The sequence below is a fragment of the Stegodyphus dumicola genome, chromosome 11 (genome assembly GCF_044657685.1).
Source record: "Stegodyphus dumicola isolate Sdum_Otavi_A_Nest chromosome 11, ASM4465768v1".
NCBI lineage: Eukaryota > Metazoa > Arthropoda > Arachnida > Araneae > Eresidae > Stegodyphus > Stegodyphus dumicola.
The window spans coordinates 69,219,920-69,239,750 of NC_140778.1; the positions used below are offsets into that span (position 1 = coordinate 69,219,920).

General features: G+C 35.4%; 1 protein-coding gene across 1 annotated transcript in view; it reads left to right on the top strand.

Annotated features, from left to right (window-relative positions):
• Positions 1–19,831, top strand: part of LOC118190809 (cubilin-like) — a 413,937-nt gene that overhangs the window by 116,395 nt on the left and 277,711 nt on the right. The window contains exons 23-25 of the mRNA XM_085826303.1: positions 1,965–2,151; positions 9,402–9,559; positions 19,073–19,242. Of these exons, the coding sequence (XP_085682429.1) occupies positions 1,965–2,151; positions 9,402–9,559; positions 19,073–19,242 (515 nt within the window). The remainder of the gene's footprint in view (positions 1–1,964; positions 2,152–9,401; positions 9,560–19,072; positions 19,243–19,831) is intronic.

Sequence of the window (19,831 nt, forward strand, 5' to 3'; positions counted from 1 at the left end):
GGCTCGACATCACCTACAGTCTTGTCTTTCGGAATTCATGTGGCCGAAATTCTCTGGAAAATATTGATGTCATACTAAACGCAAGCGCAGAGATATGGCAGCCACAAGCTATATGCGAATAGTTTAAACTTGGGGACGTTTCGATAACAGGAGCATAAAAATCAAGCAGTATCGCGAAACGTATTTCGAGGTTCCTTTAAGAATTTTCTATCGGTTTTAAGAAGCAGCTTTCAAGGATAGGCCTATCTTTTTTATTTCAAAAAATAGTCGGTAAGAATGAAGAAATAAAATTCGATTGATATTCTGCCGTCATGGCTTAAATTGGCTTTAAAAGGCCCTGGTTAAATTCTATGGAATTGTATGGCCATGGTTTAAATTGTATGGAACGTAATTTTCTGTGCATTTTGAGTAGTCGTTGTATATAGTTTGCAAATAATCTCCACATCTCAGGATTCGTCGAAGAAACCCACCTGACGAGCTCTCAAGCCCCCCCGCTGGTCTGCTTTCAAGAGACAAAGTGCTCCAAACTTCTTCCCCGACAATCCACCTCATCTAGAGGATATACTTAATTGCGGATTTCACAAAGGTTCAAGCCCTAAACGGGAATCTCTAAGGTATTGGTAAGAGCAGGGAAAAATATCTCCCGCTGTAAACCAGTATACCCACAAAGTATCAAAGTATCTTAATTGCGGATTTCACAAAATTCAGGCCCTAAACGGGAATCACTAAGGTATTGGTAAGAGCAGGGGAAAATATCCCCTTCTGTAAAATAGTATACCCACGAAGTATCAAAGTATCTTAATTGCGAATGTCACAAAGTTCAGGCCCTAAACGGGAATCTCTAAGGTATTGGTAAGAGCAGGGAAAAATATTTCCTGCTGTAAACCAGTATACCACGAAGTATCAAAGTATCTTAATTGCGGATTTCACAAAATTCAGGCCCTAAACGGGAATCACTAAGGTATTGGTAAGAGCAGGGAAAAATATCCCCTTATGTAAAATAGTATACCCACGAAGTATCAAAGTATCTTAATTGCGAATGTCACAAAGTTCAGGCCCTAAACGGGAATCTCTAAGGTATTGGTAAGAGCAGGGACAAATATTTCCTGCTGTAAACCAGTATACCCACGAAGTATCCAAGGCCTAAATTGGTTTACGTCATGGCTTAAAATTTCTTTTGTCATGGTATGAAATATGGGAAAACTGTCGTTCTGGTTAGTATGGAAATGTGTGAAAAATTCAGATTTTAAATTAAATAAAACTAATAATCAAGTTAAAATCCATTTTATAACGTTAACTTTCAATATTGAAGAAGAGAGAAACAGCTTTCTTGTTCATGAAGGAAAAATATTATGCATATAAAGGGTTTAAAGAATAGGTTTAAAATCTCGTAGATCAGAGTTCTTCGTTTTATTCGAGATACGAAATAATTGTTTTGTTCATTAAAAGTCTGTAAAGATTATCAAGGCTACATAAAGTATTACAGGTATAAATTAAATTTATTATTATATTTCGACCGTCTCAAGCGCAACCCTGATTGTCATTCTGCCAAAACGCATAGACTCGTCTAAAAGGGGCGCTATTACTTGCTGCGACGTGAAAGGCCTTCTCTTGTCCGGAAAGAGCTATAATGGAGGGAAAGAAAGTCCCCATCCTCCCACACTATTTTGAGAATAATTCGGTCTGAATGGCGCATGCGCGTTTGCGCTCACGGTCGCGGATGAGGCGGTCGAACTATAATTGCTTCCAAATGAAGTAGAAGTTCTATTTTATAATAGCATTTCCATCGATGGATAATTGTTGCTCAGGGTGCATGAAAAAAATTAACAGTGTAACTTGTTTGAATTATTATCTAATTATATGTAATTGAGATTTAAGTAGAATTCCAATTCCTGTTTTTTGTATTTTAAATTTCAATTAATTAATAAAAAAGTACCAAGTTCTAATTTTTCTCTTTTTTATAGAATGTGGCGGAACTTACTATCAAGAATCTGGAGTAATTCGTTCTCCTGGGTTTCCAAATAACTACCCAAGCAATTCTAAGTGCGTATGGATAATTCAAGCAAAGCCATACAGACAGATTGTTCTTAATATCACCCATTTCAGATTGGAAACTGGAACGATATGTACATACGATTATTTAGAAATAAGGTGAGTAGGAGCAATCATTTCTGAATAAAATTACAGGTTATATTGCAAATACAAAGTCAATCGCTTTCAATTATTGCTTTCTTAGCAATAATTTCTTAGCAATTACTTCAGCCCTCTCATTTCACAACGAGCACTCCTGTGCATTTACTCAACTGAAGATAGTATTATATTTCTTGGAGCGCTCGTAATAATTTTCCTTTCCAAAATTAGTTCATTGGACAGGTCTGAGTAGGGGAAAGCTGCAGAGCAGAAAGACTATAAGTGTAAATATTTATATTATGACTATTATTACCCTTTGATCGACAAGGTCTAGACTACTTTTGTGACCTCTTAAGAAAGTATATATGCGTGGATCTTAAAATATGTCCAAGAAATTAGGGTGATGTTATCAGGTTCAATGTTTCTTCTAACCTTCTTCGGAAACATACAATGACCTGACTAGGAACAGAGAGCTTACTAAAGCTATGTTCACTAATTGTAGTAAGTAGACAGGATACAGACGAAGGGTATACAAAACCCTTTATTTTTCTTTATATACAATGACTTCCGTACTTCGGAATACAATGACCCTCCACTCGGGGTCTAACGTAAAAGGTATAAAAATAAAACTAAACTCTAATTTAACTTTAGAATAACACACGTGGAAGATTGGCCTTATAATAACAGGAAGCGTATGTAGCACAGAGACTGTGAACACTACAATACGTTTAATTTATCAAGAGGATTAAAACCTCTGGCCTGGAAGGCAAATAGCAACTGCGTAACTTCTAAGGTAAGCGGCCTGCTTCGAACTCCCTGCTTCCTCTCTTTCGCTTGGCAAAAAGGCCACACTTAAATACTTGGCGTTCGCCAGACAAACTTTGCATAAAATCCTTAACGCTTATAATTCTGGCCGGAAGTAGAAAATAAGAAGTGATAGTAAAGATTTAAAATAAAATAAACGTTAATAAAACTTAAGATCCTTACAATGTATCTAAAAAACATAAATATGTGTATTACGTACCAGTGGTATTTTGGCCATAGAATCACGAACATACCCCTTTCTCATGCTAGTGTTTGGAAATTTAGGCTTACTAAGCAAAATAAGAGGATCAAGTCCTGTTTGGGTCCATTTCGTTGCGTATAAGGCAGCTGCCGCCTTTGCTTGGAAAACTACATTATACATGTTCAATTTACATTTTCGTGATCGGTTTCAGTGACATAACAATCTATTACCAAGCAACTCTTTCCCATACGAGACCCAACTGTATACATACTGATCTTTTCTCAAATATTCTAAATAATTGTCGTATAATGGAATATTAACTTTTGACATTGCATCATAATGAAAATACGCCTTAGCAGCAAATACACGCCTATAATCAGTTCATAGTTTATTCAGTTTTATTTGTTTCCAAACTGAATTTAGTTTAGAATTACATGCACTAATTAACATTTTTAATTTATACTCGAAAATGATGTTTAACTACTCATGTCCATAATTTAAGGATAATGCAAAATCAGGCAAAGGAAGAGTTAGAAGCAAAACAAATTTGACTTATTTGTAAAGCTCATTTATTAAACAAAAGGTAAAGAGCAAAAAAAGATGCTATATGTTTGATATTATTAAAAAAATTAGCTATTTTTTCTCCCTATTTATGGAGAAAATTACAAAAAAAACCTATTTACAAAAAACCAATATTACATGGTTGGTAGGATTGTTAGTACATTGTATGTCTCCCAGACGATGCAATACAGTCCGTACAACGCCTAGGCATGCTGAGTATCAAATTATCGATCTGATCTTGGGGGATATTACGCCACTCAAAAAGCAATGCTCTCCGAAGTTCCGCTAGACATGTAGGAGGAGGTTGACGGGCTGGAACTCGTCGGCCAAGCATGTCCACACGTGCTTTACTGGATTCAAGTTCGGTGAGAATGCTGGCCAGTCCATACGGGTGATATCCTCCGATTCAACGCATTCGCTTACGATGTTTGCACGGTGAGGACGGGCGTTGTTATCCATAAACACAAATTGTGCGCCCATGGTGCCCCGAAGCAAACGTGCATGTTGTTCCAGAATGACGTCCCGATAGATTTGGCTTGTCATGGTTCCAATTTGAACATGCAGGTCAGTTCTGGAAACCAGAATAATTCCACCCCAAACGAGCACTCCTGCACCACCGTAACGGTATCGTTCAATGATGTTTTCTTGGTGGTAACGGGTACCTGGAGCTCTCCATAAGAAAGTCCGGCGAGAATCAGACTGCAAGCTAAACCTGGACTCGTCGGAAAACATCACACAAGCCCACTGTTGCGGTGTCCACAATGCATACTCTCTACTCCAGGCTAACCGCAGGCGACAGTGAGTTGCAGTAAGTGGAACGCATCTGACAGGTCTACGAGCATATAGACCAATCTGCCCTAAGCGTCTGTACACGGTCTGCCATGAAATTGTCGTACCAGTGGCTGAAGACAGCTGACGAGACAGATCTGAGGCTGTGCTCCGCCTGTTTCTTTTGGCAGTAACTGCCAAATACCGGTCCTCATTCGGCGTTGTAACTCTCTGGCGACCTGTGCTGTAACGTCTACTCACATTACCATCATCTTGGAATCGTTGCCAAAGCCTGGAGATGACACCCTGGGCAATTCCAAGTTCGTCTGATACTTCCAGTTGGGTACGTCCACATTCCAGACGGCCGATAATTCTACCACGTAAACAATCATCCAAATGCGTCCTTTGTATCATAACTATTCGGTTATTGCACTGAAATGCTTATAAAGTACCTGCGAACAATTTTACTTCTTTGCCTGTGTTCCTTATATATCACTCTCTTACACTCTCGTCATTGTGACGTACCATCGGCGTCATCTGGTTACTTCCTGAAATTTGCATATGATTCTTGAAGATATGTGTAGTGATTTTACAGGTGATATATTTATTTTAGAGTTCGATTTCCGCTTGACTCCGAATTATCCTTAATTTATGGACATGAGTGTATTTGTTTCTTGTACAAATCGGCAGTTCTCTTTTATTTTTTTCCAAGCATTGTGTAACAGCTTATATTTATATATCAAACAAATCCCGTTGTATTTTTCTTATATGAGTTTCGTTTACCTTTTTCATTAGTATTCTTATTCAGTTTAATTTATTGATTTTTCCCCCATTGTATCATAAGTTATTTCATCTTTTAACTACATTATTGTTCATTGTTCTTTAATGTGATAAAAGCTTTTTTTATCCTTTAGCGTTTTTTTTAAAAATTATTTTCCTCTAATTTAAAAACAGATTTTATTGATTACATTTTCATTGCATTGCACTCCATTGCATTTTGCATGTTTCAAACAGCAATATTAAATACAAAAATTACAATAAAAAGGGGAAATATAAAGAAAAAATACATTTCTAATGACACTGAAAAGTTGGTGAAATTAATACTAATGTAAAATTGCTAAGATTTCACTGCTGAGGGAAACGAAAGGGAATTTACGAAACCCCAAAGTTGGGAGGCGCGAAGGTCATCTCGCATAAGTGGCAAGGGAGGTTATTCAGACAATGACTATCCTCTGAGGGATGGGGGGGAAAGGAAATTCACCGGGCGATACTTCGGCCACAGCAGTCTTTTCGAGACACTGCAGCTCTGGCCAATTCTTAGGCCACCCGTCTTTTAAAGGTTAAAAACGAAGCCTTCTGAATGGAATCTGATTTTGTTCTTAATGTTACTGTGATAAGGTGGGATAAATGTTCTTTGTCGAGGGTGAGTGATTTTAGAGTGCAATAGTTTTCATATCAGTGGTGAAATTCTATGACTGTGTTAATGATTCCGGTTGCAGCCTGGAGGGTTACTCCGGTGGAAAAAGAGATAAAAGAAGTATTTTCATCAGGGTCACGAGATGGACACTTTGTTATGTATGAATGAAAGAATCTTTCCTCCCCGGGAGTTCAGCGCAAGTAAACACAAGGAGATATATAAGGTGGTTTCCTGAGAAGAGGGGAGAAACTTTCCTGTTTAGAGCTATGGACATGTTGGCCTTGCGTTAGAGCATTTTTCCTGTAACAAAATTCTGAATTTACGGGATAAATATGTCCAAGTCTCATATTGTCAAGATAAGCAACTGTTAAGGTTTTCATCTTATTAAAATTCATGAGATTGTTAAAACTTGAGTTTGCAGTTCATTTCAACCTGGTGTCACAACCCAGGCTTTGCGTAGCGGTTTCGGCCACTACACCACATTGCCATTTCCGCCGGGATTCCACGAAGCTATGCGATATACGAAAAAAAACATTGTTCCGAATTGCTCTTAGATGGCAATTTTGGTGGCCAGCAAATTGCTAGAAAGAGTTTTCCATTAGTTATTCAAAATGTTTTCAGTTTTCAAATGTAAAATTTAAACTGAGTAAGAAAATTTGTCCAACGCAACACCTGGGTATTTTATTTCGACTCCTTGAATCGAACGGTTTGTTCGCAGTATTTAAGTCTTGCAGATCTACTTAGCCACCCAGAGGGAAAAAATTGCATGTTGAATATCGTTTTCTGTGTTGACTTTAATTGGCTAATCTTTGGAATATGGTAACGGATAGTTTCACGACATTTTGGTAAGGCGATAAAGGTTACTAGCTAGGACTTTAGCAGTATACATGGATAAAGTCAAGAGTGTGCGCAATGCCATTTTTGTGCAATTCTGGGATGTTTTTTTAAGTGAAAATAGGTAGACGTGTACATGGATGATACCGTGTATGTGCAATTCTTAAAAACGCGGCAAGCAGTGGGCGGTTCTGCACTTTGTCCCAATTTCGCACCTAATCTTCGTCATGATTAAGCACTTTTGTTCCATAAAATTTCTAGCATAAGCGTAATTCTGCTAGCAGATTGTTGGGAAAAAAAAATGTTGAGTCAAAAAAAAAAAAAAAAATGCCTTTACTTCGTGAAAACAAAATGGCGTCCAAACAAAAACTAGCAGGTTGCTGTAGCAGGGTTGGTCGCCAAATTTTCGCCAAAAAATTGCCAAGTTACCATAATTCAAAAATTAACCATAATTCAAAGAAGAATCTTTAATTAATCTTTAATCAAAGATTTAATTAAAGATTCTTCTTTGATGTCGCATATCTCTAGAATTATTTTAGTTCGCTAAAACGTTTTTCGATTTCCTCTACGGATTTCCCTTCCATAAGACTAGGATATCGTTGATAAAAGAATAATTTCGTTGCTTTTTATACGGAAGTTAGTTTGCTTTGAAGTGCTATGAGGATATGATACAGCGGAGCACTACATGACCCTTGAGAGCTGCTGTTGTGAACATTCATAATTATATTTTTTCCTTTTTCGATTGAATCATACATAAATTTGTTATGTTCAAAATAGTTTATAATGATCGAAAAAATGTTCTTTGGGTTACCCAAGTTAATTAATTGATGAACAAGGAAAGACCATTTAATCAAATCGAAAGCACTGCTCTCGAGGTCAAAGGCACAGCAGCCAGTCAAGCAAGACTTAAACCACATGCTGTTGTTTCCTATTTTTAATGTCATTTACAGCATAATGCATCCTCTGTATTAAACTGAACTATCTCGCTGAAAGATAATGTTTCAAACTCAGCATTCATGAATTTTCCCAAGGATTATTGTCAATCTTTCCCTTCTTGTCAAGAACCTTCCCAAAGACCTTCAAAAGGTAGGCCGTTGGGTAGTTTTCGTTGGTCTTTGGAATTAATACGTAGCGGAATTTTCTTTAACTGAAAGTTTTCTGACCTTCGGAAATAGGAAATATGGAATAGAAAAGACTCTTGTGTATAAGAGTTTGAAATAGGCGGGATTGGTTCATTTATCTCTTTCGTAATTACAGCATGCATTCCGTTGAGCCCGTGGGATGTTTTAATGCACATTTGTAAGATGGGCGCAATTATCTCGTTTGAAGAAAAGTCCTTGTCATTTTCTGTACGTTCATCTAATCTTTCTAAAGCTTGAGCTAAACTGCTGTCTTGGAGGCCCGGTGGCGCAATGGCTAGCGCATCGCGCAGCACCACCACCGGTCGGAGGTTCGATCCCCGGGCTGGGCAAGCCTTTCATCCCTTGATTTAAATCGCTTGGGTCAATAAAATGAGTATTACGTTCGCTTGGGGACTAAATACTGGGGGACCTTGCGACAAGCTGACCACTTGTTCAGGGCATATGCTTTTATGCACACCGGGGCTGACGGTCAAGAAAGCAGATGTGTGTGTTTTTTCCGTTCAGTCACTTAATCAATTTTTTTAAATAACATTTTCTCTTGGATATGCTCGCCCCCCCCATTAGTGTGCTCTCGCCCCACAAGTTGAGAATCACTGACTTAAACCATAAAATTTGCGTGTAACCATTTTTCGTGTTACCTTTATTTGTTAAATATCATGTTAATCACTTAAACCATAAAATTCAGTTCAATAGCAATGTCGCAAAATAATTTGAAAATGAGCCTATCTTTAGAATTTCCGATACACAGTTCCGCGCGCTGGAGATTAAAAGCTTTTTTTCCCCGTACAGTGTAGCCATTTCTCGCTTTGAAATCCCTGAGTTCGTTAATCAAAAATTCTTTAAAGTTTTACAAAATAGGAAATCGATAATAAAACAAATTCCAAATTCCAAATTTGGTCTTCCGCATGCCCAGGAGGATTACATCGTTCAAAATTCGATGGCTCTAGGTAACTTTGTTTTATCACAATGCGAGAAATATACATACATTTATGCAGATTTTTCATTATTTAATTTCTTCAAATATAATGCAGGACTCTAACATTTGGTGGCAAGAGTTTGAATAGTGAAACGGACATTTATAATGATTCAACGCAAAATCGCAAAACGAAAGCAATAGTCCTTTACTGCGCTAGACAGCTATGGAAGAGATTCAACTAGTAACGTGGCCTTCAGCAGGCTGAACACGCTCTGATTCAAGAATCTAAAACCTTCCTTCAAATGCTGCTCCTTTCTACCTCGTTTCAATGCGCGCGATTTAAAATTTGCTTTTTATCAGGGAAAAGGAAAACGAGAATGACAGTAAAGCTATTTCGCATAAATAAGTAAATCCGTACAAAGTTATCAGCATGAAAAGTTTTAATCAACATATTTTTACACTAAAATTAAATTTTAAGATGCCTCAAGTCTAAACCATTTAGTGTTTAAGAATGTATAAAAGAGTTTCTGTCAAATTCTGGATTGTAATTAATATAGATCTGACTGTTGATCTTCACCATTTACATCTTTTCTTCTGTACTTAATATATATTATTTTTTAAAACTAGAAATGGAGGCTCTCAAGTATCGCCTTTGATAGGAAAATACTGTGACCAGATTGGCCATGAAGTTAAATCGCACAGCAATATGTTATGGCTGAAATTCGTGTCAGATTATATCGTAGAGAGTACAGGTTTCGAAATATTCTTTGAGTCAACATCTGTTGGTAAGTAATCAATAATATTTCAAGATTTTAAAACCTGAAAATAAAAGCACATTTGCCGTTGCTTTATAGGACTTTAATTAACAGAGATTATTATTTCTCAAAATTTAATTGTGTTCTATGGGAAATCAAAGATTGCTACAGATCAGCGATTTTCAACCGGTGGTACGCAAAGAAACAAGGTAAATAAAATTATTAAAGGCTCTACTCTTATATGCGCCCTAATGTTACCAAATGTGGCGATATGTGTTCTGCGCTGGTTTTTGGCGCGATTGCGTGTTTTATGGAAACCCTGTTGACGTTGAAAAATCTTTTGCTAGAGTGGTTTAATTGCTCATTGGTTCGTGTCGTGCGGGTTTTGAAATGGTCTACGTTGCAATGATAGACGTGGCGGCAAGATTTCAGTCGCGTATTTTAGATTGTGTGAAAAGTAAATTTAGTATTAAAAGGTACGACGTTGGAATTGTTAACGAGTGTTTTGTTCACGGGTGTGTTTATGAGGATCGAAGTGTATTTTTGGAATATCTGTCGGAGTTTTAAAACGGAGTCCGAAATGCGAAGCTGCTATGAGAACTCGGACGAAGAAGGGCGTTTCTGATAGTTCTTGTGTGGATTTCGAGTCAAATGGTTGCTGGTAAAGTATGTGGCTGTCAGCGGAGTTCAAGATTTGGACTGTGATTTTGGTGCAGTAAGTCAACTTTGGAGAGAGTTTTTATCGTTGCTTTCGAAATTTTGAATCTCAGAAAGACATGTGATATAGCAAAATCGTGGCACTTTTGTTCAGAGACGTTGTGTGACTAGCGAAATTTTATTCAGGAATGTATTATGGTAAGTGCATTTTATTTTACTGTTTTTATTTTGTAGAATGTTATGTTTATTGTTTTTTTACTATGAATTTCTGTTGTTATTGTTGTTTTTTGAATTGTCTGTAATTTAGTTTAGTTTATTTGGTTGACCTGTGCGTAATGCCCAGATCGTGCAACTCGTAGATGTTTTTTTTTTTTTTTAAGCTTAAACGGAATGCTGTGTACATGGTATTCTTTGAAATTTATTGTTGTTATGTTAATTTATTGAAGCTAGGTGTACGTAGTTCGTAGATTCCTTCGCTGCCTAGAATGTGCTATTCGTAGTTTTTATTTAAGTTAAAAGGTATTGCTGTGCACATGGATTCTTGTCAAATGTTTTTTTTTTTTTGGTTAGAAACTTTACGTTTTTGCTATCTAAATTTTTTGTTTTTGTTTCGGATTTTTAGCTTAAATTGTATCTTCAAAACGTGGTTTTTGCATGTGCGAAAGCCGCGTTTGAGACAGTTTAGGCTTAAAATTCGAAATGCAGACAATAAAATAGCGGCGTAGAGTTCTCGCCAAAAATGTTTGGTGAGAAATTTGGCGACCTGAGGGCGCATATAAGAGTAGTTCCATATTAAATTACTATTAATAAATAACTATTAAATTCAAAAATTAAATATCCCCAAATCCCGTTTTTCTCTAATACTCGTAAATTTATGCGATTTGAACTTTGCGCAGGATCAACAGCCGCTCATATAATTTAGCAAAATAATTTGTTTTTATTTTCACAAATATTCTTTTAGCCAGAGACATAACAAAATTTGTCATATATGATGTATTTAAAAGGAGTAATAGAAACGGGTTCGTATTTAGTAGGAAATGAAAGTTTCTATAAAAAGTTAGTATCACACTGATTCTTTTAGATTTGATCAATTTATTAGCATGTCTGCACTTTATGTCATCACCATTTCCTGATCATATTGCTCCATTTTCAATCAGAGTATTTTTTTACTTCGATTTGCTTCTCTAACAACAGTTTTTGTCTTCCTGTTGCTTTGCGATTTCAGAATATCGTCGTTTGTTTTTGAAGATCTCGTAATATACTGTGCATTTCAATATTTGTGATGAAATAGTAAAGTAAACTTAAATTTTCAAAATGGAAAAATGGCTGGGATTATAAAAACCGGAAAAGTAATGATTCACAGTTCATGAATCGAGGACAATCTAGCATTATAAATACTGAAAAGGAAAAAAAAAATGTTTATAGAAAATATAATGAAAGTTATTTATCATTTGCGTTTAAGTGGAACGAAGATGGAATGGACCCTCAATCTCGATGTGTTGTTTGCGGTGAACTAACTATCATCCAATAAAAGTATGAAACCATTCTTTCTCAAAAGACTTCTTGAATCTTTCCTTTTTCTCAATGGCGGGCAAAAGTCATCATAGACGACATCTTGAATCTAAGCATGCCAATTTAAAGGATAAACCTGAAGAATATTTTAAGAGGAAATTATCGGAGTTCAAAAATCGTAAACAAGTAATGAGAGATTTGTTACTATGAATAAGAAAGCGGCTAATCTTCGGAATATGGTAACAGGTATTTTGGCGACATTTTGGTAAAGAGATAAAGGTTGCTAGCTAGGACTTTAGCAGTGTACATGGATAAAGTCAGGACTGTGCGCAATGCCATTTTTTGCAATTCTAGGATGTTTTTTTAAATGAAAATAGGTCGACGTGTACATGGTTACCGTGTATGTGCAATTCTTAAAAACGCGGCAAGCAGTTTGCGATTCTGCACTTTCTCCCAATTTCGCACCTAATCCTCGTCATGATTAAGCACTTTTGTTCCATAAAAGTTCTAGCATAAGCGTAATTCGGCTAGCTGATTGTTGGAATAAAATGAGTAAAAAAAAAAGCCTTTACTTCGTGAAAACAAAATGGCGTCCAAACAAAAGCTAGCAGGTTGCTGTAGCAGAGTTGGTCGCCAAATTTTCGCCAAAAAAATCGCCGAGTTACCATAATCCAAAAAAGCTTTAGAAGCTAGTTAGTTACCTAGCAAGCCTAAGAATTGCCAACAGTGGGCAGGCTCATACTACCGAAGAAAACCTCGTATTACCAACAAATAAAGATATCGTTTTAGCATATTCAACGAAAAAGCGGGTAATGAACCTGTAGATACATTAGATAATTTGTTTTGCAAGTAGGAGTGTGACAATTAGCAATGCCTTCGCCGTTAATCAAACCACGGACATCTGGCCCACGAAAGCACGCTAGACCACGAAAGCACGCTAAGACCACAAAAGCACCACGAAAGCACGCTAAGAAGGTGGGAGAAAATACCTTATAAACTTAACAATACAGTCAAAAGTCGTTAATTCGGACACCCATAATCCGGAATGATCTATAATCCGGACCTCAAAGCTACAAACTTTCTGTGCATGCGTCGCGTTGACGCATGAAACGAATCACATGAAACGAAGCAACTAAACAACTTACATTGAAAGAAATGTTTAATAAAGTAAACAAATAAATATTAAGCTTTTTCTTTTTGTAAATTTTGATACCCTTTAGATCATAATTGTTCTTTATTTCATAAATTACGGTTTCATATTTTTAATTTTGTAATTTCTGCATGCCATCTTACCAGATTTAAACTGATGATCTATAATCCGGAAAAATCGATGATCCGGAATCGCCGAAGTCCCGACGAGTCCGGATTAACGACTTTTGACTGTATTCTGTTATCAAATGATACAGTAAGTGAATTCATGAAATGGCAAATTCCATAAAAATGACACTTAGTCAAAAAATAAAAAACAGTTTTTCACGTTGAAATTGGATGACCGTACAGGTATAAAGAACTTTGTTCAATTATTAGTTTACATACGTTTCGAAGAAGATAAACGAATTGTTAAAGACTATTTATTTTGTGAATCGCTTCATGATAGAGCAACTGCAAGTGAAATTTTCAAAGTAATTGACAATTTTATGTCTGAGAATGATATTCCGTGTAATAAGTGCATTGCCGTATGCAGCGACGAAGCCCGGGCTTTAGCAGGAAAACATTTAAATGTTATTTATTCTTCAAATAAGAAAAATCGCACCTGAAATTAAATTTACTCACTGCTCCATTTATCATGAAGCTTCAGTAGACAGAAGAATACCTGGAAACCTTAAAATCGTTTTGAATCAAGCTGTGAAAATTATTGTTTTTATTTTAAAGCCGAGCTTTAAATTCAAGAATATTTACGGTTTTATGCCAAGAGAAGGGCAGTGAATATACAGTGCTTTTGTGACATTTTAAAGTAAGGTGGTTATCCAGATGCAAAGTTTTAAATTGGCTTTTTGAACTTCGATCAGAAATTCAAATTTTCCTCTGTGATTCAAAATTGTTTATTTAGAATTGTCGTTGACGGGTTTAGTACATTTTGCTTGTAGAGACATTAGGTATTTTTTTGAAAACAGACAAGATGAAAAATAGCAAACGCCTTCGCCAGGAATCGAACCATGGACCTCTGGAATACCTGCCCAGCGTGCTACCGTTATACCACGAAGGCACGCTAGGGAAGTGGGAGAAATACCTTATAAGCTGATATTTTTTGGAACGTTAAATGAATTAAATTTGAGATTACAAGAACAAAGTGTTAATTTTGTGTACCATAAGAGAGAAAATAAATACAATAATATAAAACTCGACCTAAGCAAAGAATTAGGTAATAATATTTTAAGGTTTTTGCCACTTTTTGAAAGTTTTTTAACCGAAATTAATTTGAAAATAAAAGAATTAGCATCCCACATTAAGAATCATTATTTTTCATTGATAATTTCAAAATGTATTTTCCACAGGTTATAAAAAAGAAAATTGGGTTAGAAATCCATTTTGCCCAAACGTACCCAAAAGTTCATCTCTGAAAAGAAAAAAAAGAAGAAGAACTGATAGAAATTACCTGTGATCGAAATCTAACTGAAGATTTTAAAAAATAACACACTTGTTAACAAGAAAAAGAATTTAAATAAATGATAAAGCTATTTAATAAAGCTTCAAATAAAGCTATTAAATTTTTATTGCCTTTTTGCACAACCTATTTTTGTGAACAAGGAATTTCTTCCATGTTATATCTGAAAAATAAATACAGAACAAAATTAAAAGTGGATCTTAATTTACGGTTAAAATTAAGTAAAGCAAGACGAGATTTAAAGAAATTGATCTCTCATAAGCACGCCCAAATTTCGCCCTAAATTTAGAATTAAAGTAATTTAACTTAAATTTTGATAGTTAAAATGGTAACGAGTTCTTAATCTAATATCTTTTTATGTGTGCGTATTTAATCTAAATAGCCAATCGCTTGTGCAAATGAGAACATATATATGTAATAAATTCAGCAGCAGGAAGACCCATAATGATTAGGAAATCGGAGGCGAAGCCAGATTAAATCTTCAGTTTTATTTTCATCAACATATTGCGGTTACACACAAGTCGGCACATTAAATGTGCTTGTTCCGAAAGGCTTACATTTTTGATAATTTTGTAGTACGAAAGCAGAGCAGACAGACAGCAGTGTAGCTAGGCCAAAGCGTGGAAAGCAAGTGCGTAATGTTCAGGATGAAATCTGAAGACAAACGGAGTTAGTTTTGGTTCTCAAAGCATTTTGATTGGCTAGTTAATATTGCTGTAAAATTATTATTGACTGGTTGAATTTTAGTTCCATTTATATCATCATAATTACGTAACAGTCATATGACATAGAATAGTCTCGAAATGACGCAGTGCAGAAGGGTTACTATTTTTAGAATTGAGAAGGGAAATTTACGTTGCCAATTTAATCTTTTATATATTCTTTTTCTTACATATGTATTTAATATTTCTATTGAGAAACTGAAAAATAAGCATTTTACCGCTGCTTTAGATTTTTGAAAAGATTAAGGAAAATTCGAATTACCAACTTTAGGTAGAAAATTAGATCTCGAACTTAAAGTGGATTTAGAAGCTGATGTTATAAGTATATTCTGGAAAAGTATATAATATTTGTGAAATTCATTTGAAACTAAATGTATATGTTATATTGTTAGATAGTGAACTGAGGGACCTATTCCAGATTTGTATTGACGTTGCTAGATTAAAAATGTGCTTTAGCCGCTTTTAAAAAATGCCTAGAATAACGTCTGGAATAAAAAATATTATAGTTGATATTTATTTCTAACTAACTTTTTAAACAATTGTTTCTACATATTAATATAGAAATAAAATGTACAATTATGCAAGTAATAAATTCAAAATACTGTTATGAATATATCCTACTGTAACTTATTTATAATATTAAAATCTGATAAATGTCAAAAAAAGTAGTTGATGTTTGTGAGAAGCAAGCTATATTTTCACTCAAATATCCGTATGTTCGTTTAAAATATAAAAAATCCGTATGTTCGTTTTATCTTTACGTAGTGTGTAGCCATGTGCACTTTGCAAAACAAAAACAAACAAAAAAAAGTCAATTCTATAGCTCCTGTTCTACTGTGCTGATTGATGAATTTTAACTTGCGTTTTTCGAGTCTCGAAAGAGCTACTTAGAATATATATCAAATTTATATCTAGCATTGGTTTACATAGGTATCTATCTATATATAAAGAAGAAAGTTTGTGCGTTCGTGATGTAATAACTCAGCCACTACTGTAGTTAACGTCGCCAAACTTTTTACGATTCTTTTTTGGGTCCTCGAAAAGGTCGACGTCCACCTTTTTCAAAAAAAAAAAAAAAAAAAAAAAAAAAGTAGCTAAAATCAAAGATATTAATTAAAAACTTGTAAAAACGATAATTTTTGCCTTCATTTTTTCGAGTGGCAACAGTGTCTCGCAAGCTGGAGATGACCGTATAGTATATTCTGAGGATCCTTACAATATAGTATATTCAGAAAATTATCTGAGTAATATATTAACTAAGCTGCAATTTACTTCGAGCATTATTGACGCTATAGAGTTCCTTCTCTATAGAATAGTTACCAACCAAAACTAGCGCAAAAAGTTTATCAACAAGTTAACAGTTTTTTTTCTTTAGAAGAACTGTCTTTGCGAAGCTTGCTAAAGTATGAGCTATGCAGTAATAGAAAATCCGATGTGTACATCATATGACTTCCTTTTACGAAATTTTCAATGTACGCATATTTGCTGCATTTCATTAGAGATAGGTTTCTTATTTAATCAATTCAGTTCTCCCTTCGCGGCAAGGCAAAAACACATAAAAACTCAAAATATCTTCATTAAAAATTGAAAGATATAGAAAGACATAAAACACCAAATACAATAAAAACAATTTTTACAATTACAATTACAGTTTCTGCGAAAAAAAAAAAAAAAAAAAAACAATTCGGCCAGCTGGCAAGAAGACAGATTTTTCGGTGCGCAAAACTCAAAGTTTCGTTTTGGTTCCACTAGGCAAAAAGACATTGAAGGTGCAGAAAGACATTTAATTCACCATTCTGCTAAGTTTTAAGTGCTAAAATAGGCTTAGCCGCGCTTAAACAATTTTAAAACTGTTTATAATTCTACAGCGGTTGCATGGACATTAACAAAAGGCATAAAAATCTTAACCGGAAGATGAGAGCACAATAATTCGATGATATTTAAAGAAAAGATGAAGAATTTACCAACATATAAGAATTAAAAAAATGAGCTCTTGGAACCGCGTAACAGAGTGGGTATAAAAATACGAAATGTACAAGCGCGGTGAGATGGCTTCCCTTCAAAGTAGTTTTAGGGTTGTCATAAAATGGCAAGCGAAGGCAGAGTTGCCACATTTGGCGATAAATCGCCCATTTGGCGATATTTGGCGACAAAACTGGCGATATGCCATGGACGGATGGAGAACTTTCTGGAACGAATTCTTACCGGCTTAGCCCAGCATGTTCTCTAACACAAGCCGAAAGCTATATAAACCCTGCTGGTCCGCAGTCAGTTAGTATGTGTGCGTCGTCTAGCGAGCTGATAGTCAGTCAGTGAGTGTCTCGAAGTCTAGCGCCGAGATGGTCGTCGAGTGCGTCGAGAGAGTCTTTTAGTGTATCGCGGAATAGTGCATCGTCGAGTTTTGTCTCAAGACTGTGCTGAGTCGAGAGCTATACTCTTGTGTATCGTCGAGTGCATCGCGTGGAGAGTCTCAAGAGTACGTGGAGTTCCGAGAACGACCAAGCAGAGTTGGGAGCTGTACTGGGGTGCTTTGCAGTGAAGCTGTCTCTACCGTTACTGCCTGACAGTGTGAAGGCTGTGTCGCTGAACGTGTCAGTGTGTTTATAACAGTTCGACGACTGTAAAAGTGATTTTGTAGCTATCTGATTAATATTGGTAAATAAAATGCGTTTCGATACTCCATCAAGTGTCGTCCATATTCACTCCAAATCTACGAACCCTGTACGAACGTGAAGGAAAAGAAAAACGTAACAATATATTTATATCCTTTTGGTTCAGCCGATTGCAAACAAAAAGAGAGGTGCACAACTGCGTGTTATAGCAGTCCTATATACATAATTTCAAAGTTCTGAGGCTACTCGTTGTTGAGGTATGCGAGATATATACATGCGTACGTACGTACAGCGCCACGAACACTATCTTTTGAATCGATTTTAAATCAGTTTTATAATTCGTCTGGGGAAGAGAGTTCTTTTCTGTCCTTACGAACAGATTTAACTCAAAAACATCGTTAAATTGCATTCGATAACGGTCAAAATGGATATTTTCTTTGACATATGAAACCCGTAATTTTTCGTAATTACAATACGTCTTTTACATCTTACAAAGAAGTTAAAATATGGTAATGGAATTAAACTATTCAACTTTTTGCGCTATATGTAAAAAAGTAGTTCAGGGAATTTGTGCAGCAAAATATGCTTGTAAATGTAAGAATTAGAGAGTATTTTTTTTTGGAAAAAATTACTTTTTATATAAAAATTAGAATTAATCATAACAGTTTCTATTATTTTCTCAGCACTCAGACGGTTAAGCTTGTGTTTACATAATCTTCCAAACTCATAACATAATCCAGGAATAATATAGAAAGATATTTATTTCAAGCGTTCTTTTCACATGACCAACCAAATATCTTAACACACAAATAATATCCCTAATTTCCTGAAAATACACTTTAATTCCAGCTGATCAGAAGCTAAAATGGATTATAATTAATGAAACGGAATGTGAGTCCATGCAATTAAATTGGTACTTTTCCGTTAGCCGGGCGCAAGCAAAAAATCGTCAAACGATGTAGAGCGAAGCGATGAGAAAATAGTCAACGGAATAAAAGTTGAGAACATATATCTACTATAAACAAATACCGAAGAGTACCGATCGGGTAGTGCACATAGACAAAGGGAGTGAGCAATGCCAAGTTTGTGCAATTCTCTGTTTTTTTAAGTAAAAATAGGTCGATGTGTACATGGATACCGAGTTTGTGCAATTATTTGACTTGTTATTAATAATTATTTTGTTTCTAGTTGATATACGTTTTCGACTTTTATTCCGTTGATTGTTTTATCCTTCTCTTCGCTCTACATTATTTGGCGATTTTTTACTTGCGTCTCGCTAACGTAAAAGTACCTGAAATGAATCAGCTCTTACACATGTATACACTTCATAACAAATTCATAAAATTGGAAAATCCTTTTTTTTCCATAAATTCATCATTTCTGAATTATTAATATAGATCTTTTCTTAATAATCTGATTTATTCTTCGTGATTAGGTTGTGGTGGAATGCTAACGTCTGCTAGCGGTGAGATAGGTTTACCAGATAATTCTCTGAGTTATGATTGCGAGTGGCATATTCGGATCTCGGCCGGTTCTTTGATCTTTTTGATCATCAACGAAATGAACATCGAAGAGGAAGAGACTTGCTTGAATGCCTACTTACAAGTAAGAAGAAATATTAAGATACTTTTTAAAGCCAGGTCCGTTGACTGTGAAGATTTAAATCATTTGAATGAATGTAGAATATCTCTCTAATTTTTTACTGAAACTGAAAAACTGATATCTACTATACATTGCTTGTAAAAATTAAATAATAAACTGAAAAAATAATATGCTCATTAAAATTTTAAACTAGTCCAAAAGAGTAATTACTTATGTTCGATTTCTGCAATTGAACGCAAAATTAGACTTTTGCGTTTAGGTCAGTACACGAAATATCAAACGTAGACCAGCGACAAGATGTTCCGCAAAAGGCGCATAATGGAATTCGTGTGTTTTGTGTGATATTTAAAATTAAGGAGATTTCTGAGAGTTCTCTCTGATCATAAATAATGATTCAAAAACATAATTTAAGTGAAGTGCAAACGTGGCGGTTAATTGGTAGGCTTATAGGTATTTTCTCTCTCCTTCCAGCACGCCTTCGTGGTGTAACGGTAATACACGCGGCACGTATTCGAGAGGTCCAGGTTCGAGTTCTGGTCAGGGTATTGCACATGTTTCACGTCACCTGTTTCAAAATAACATATTAACCCTA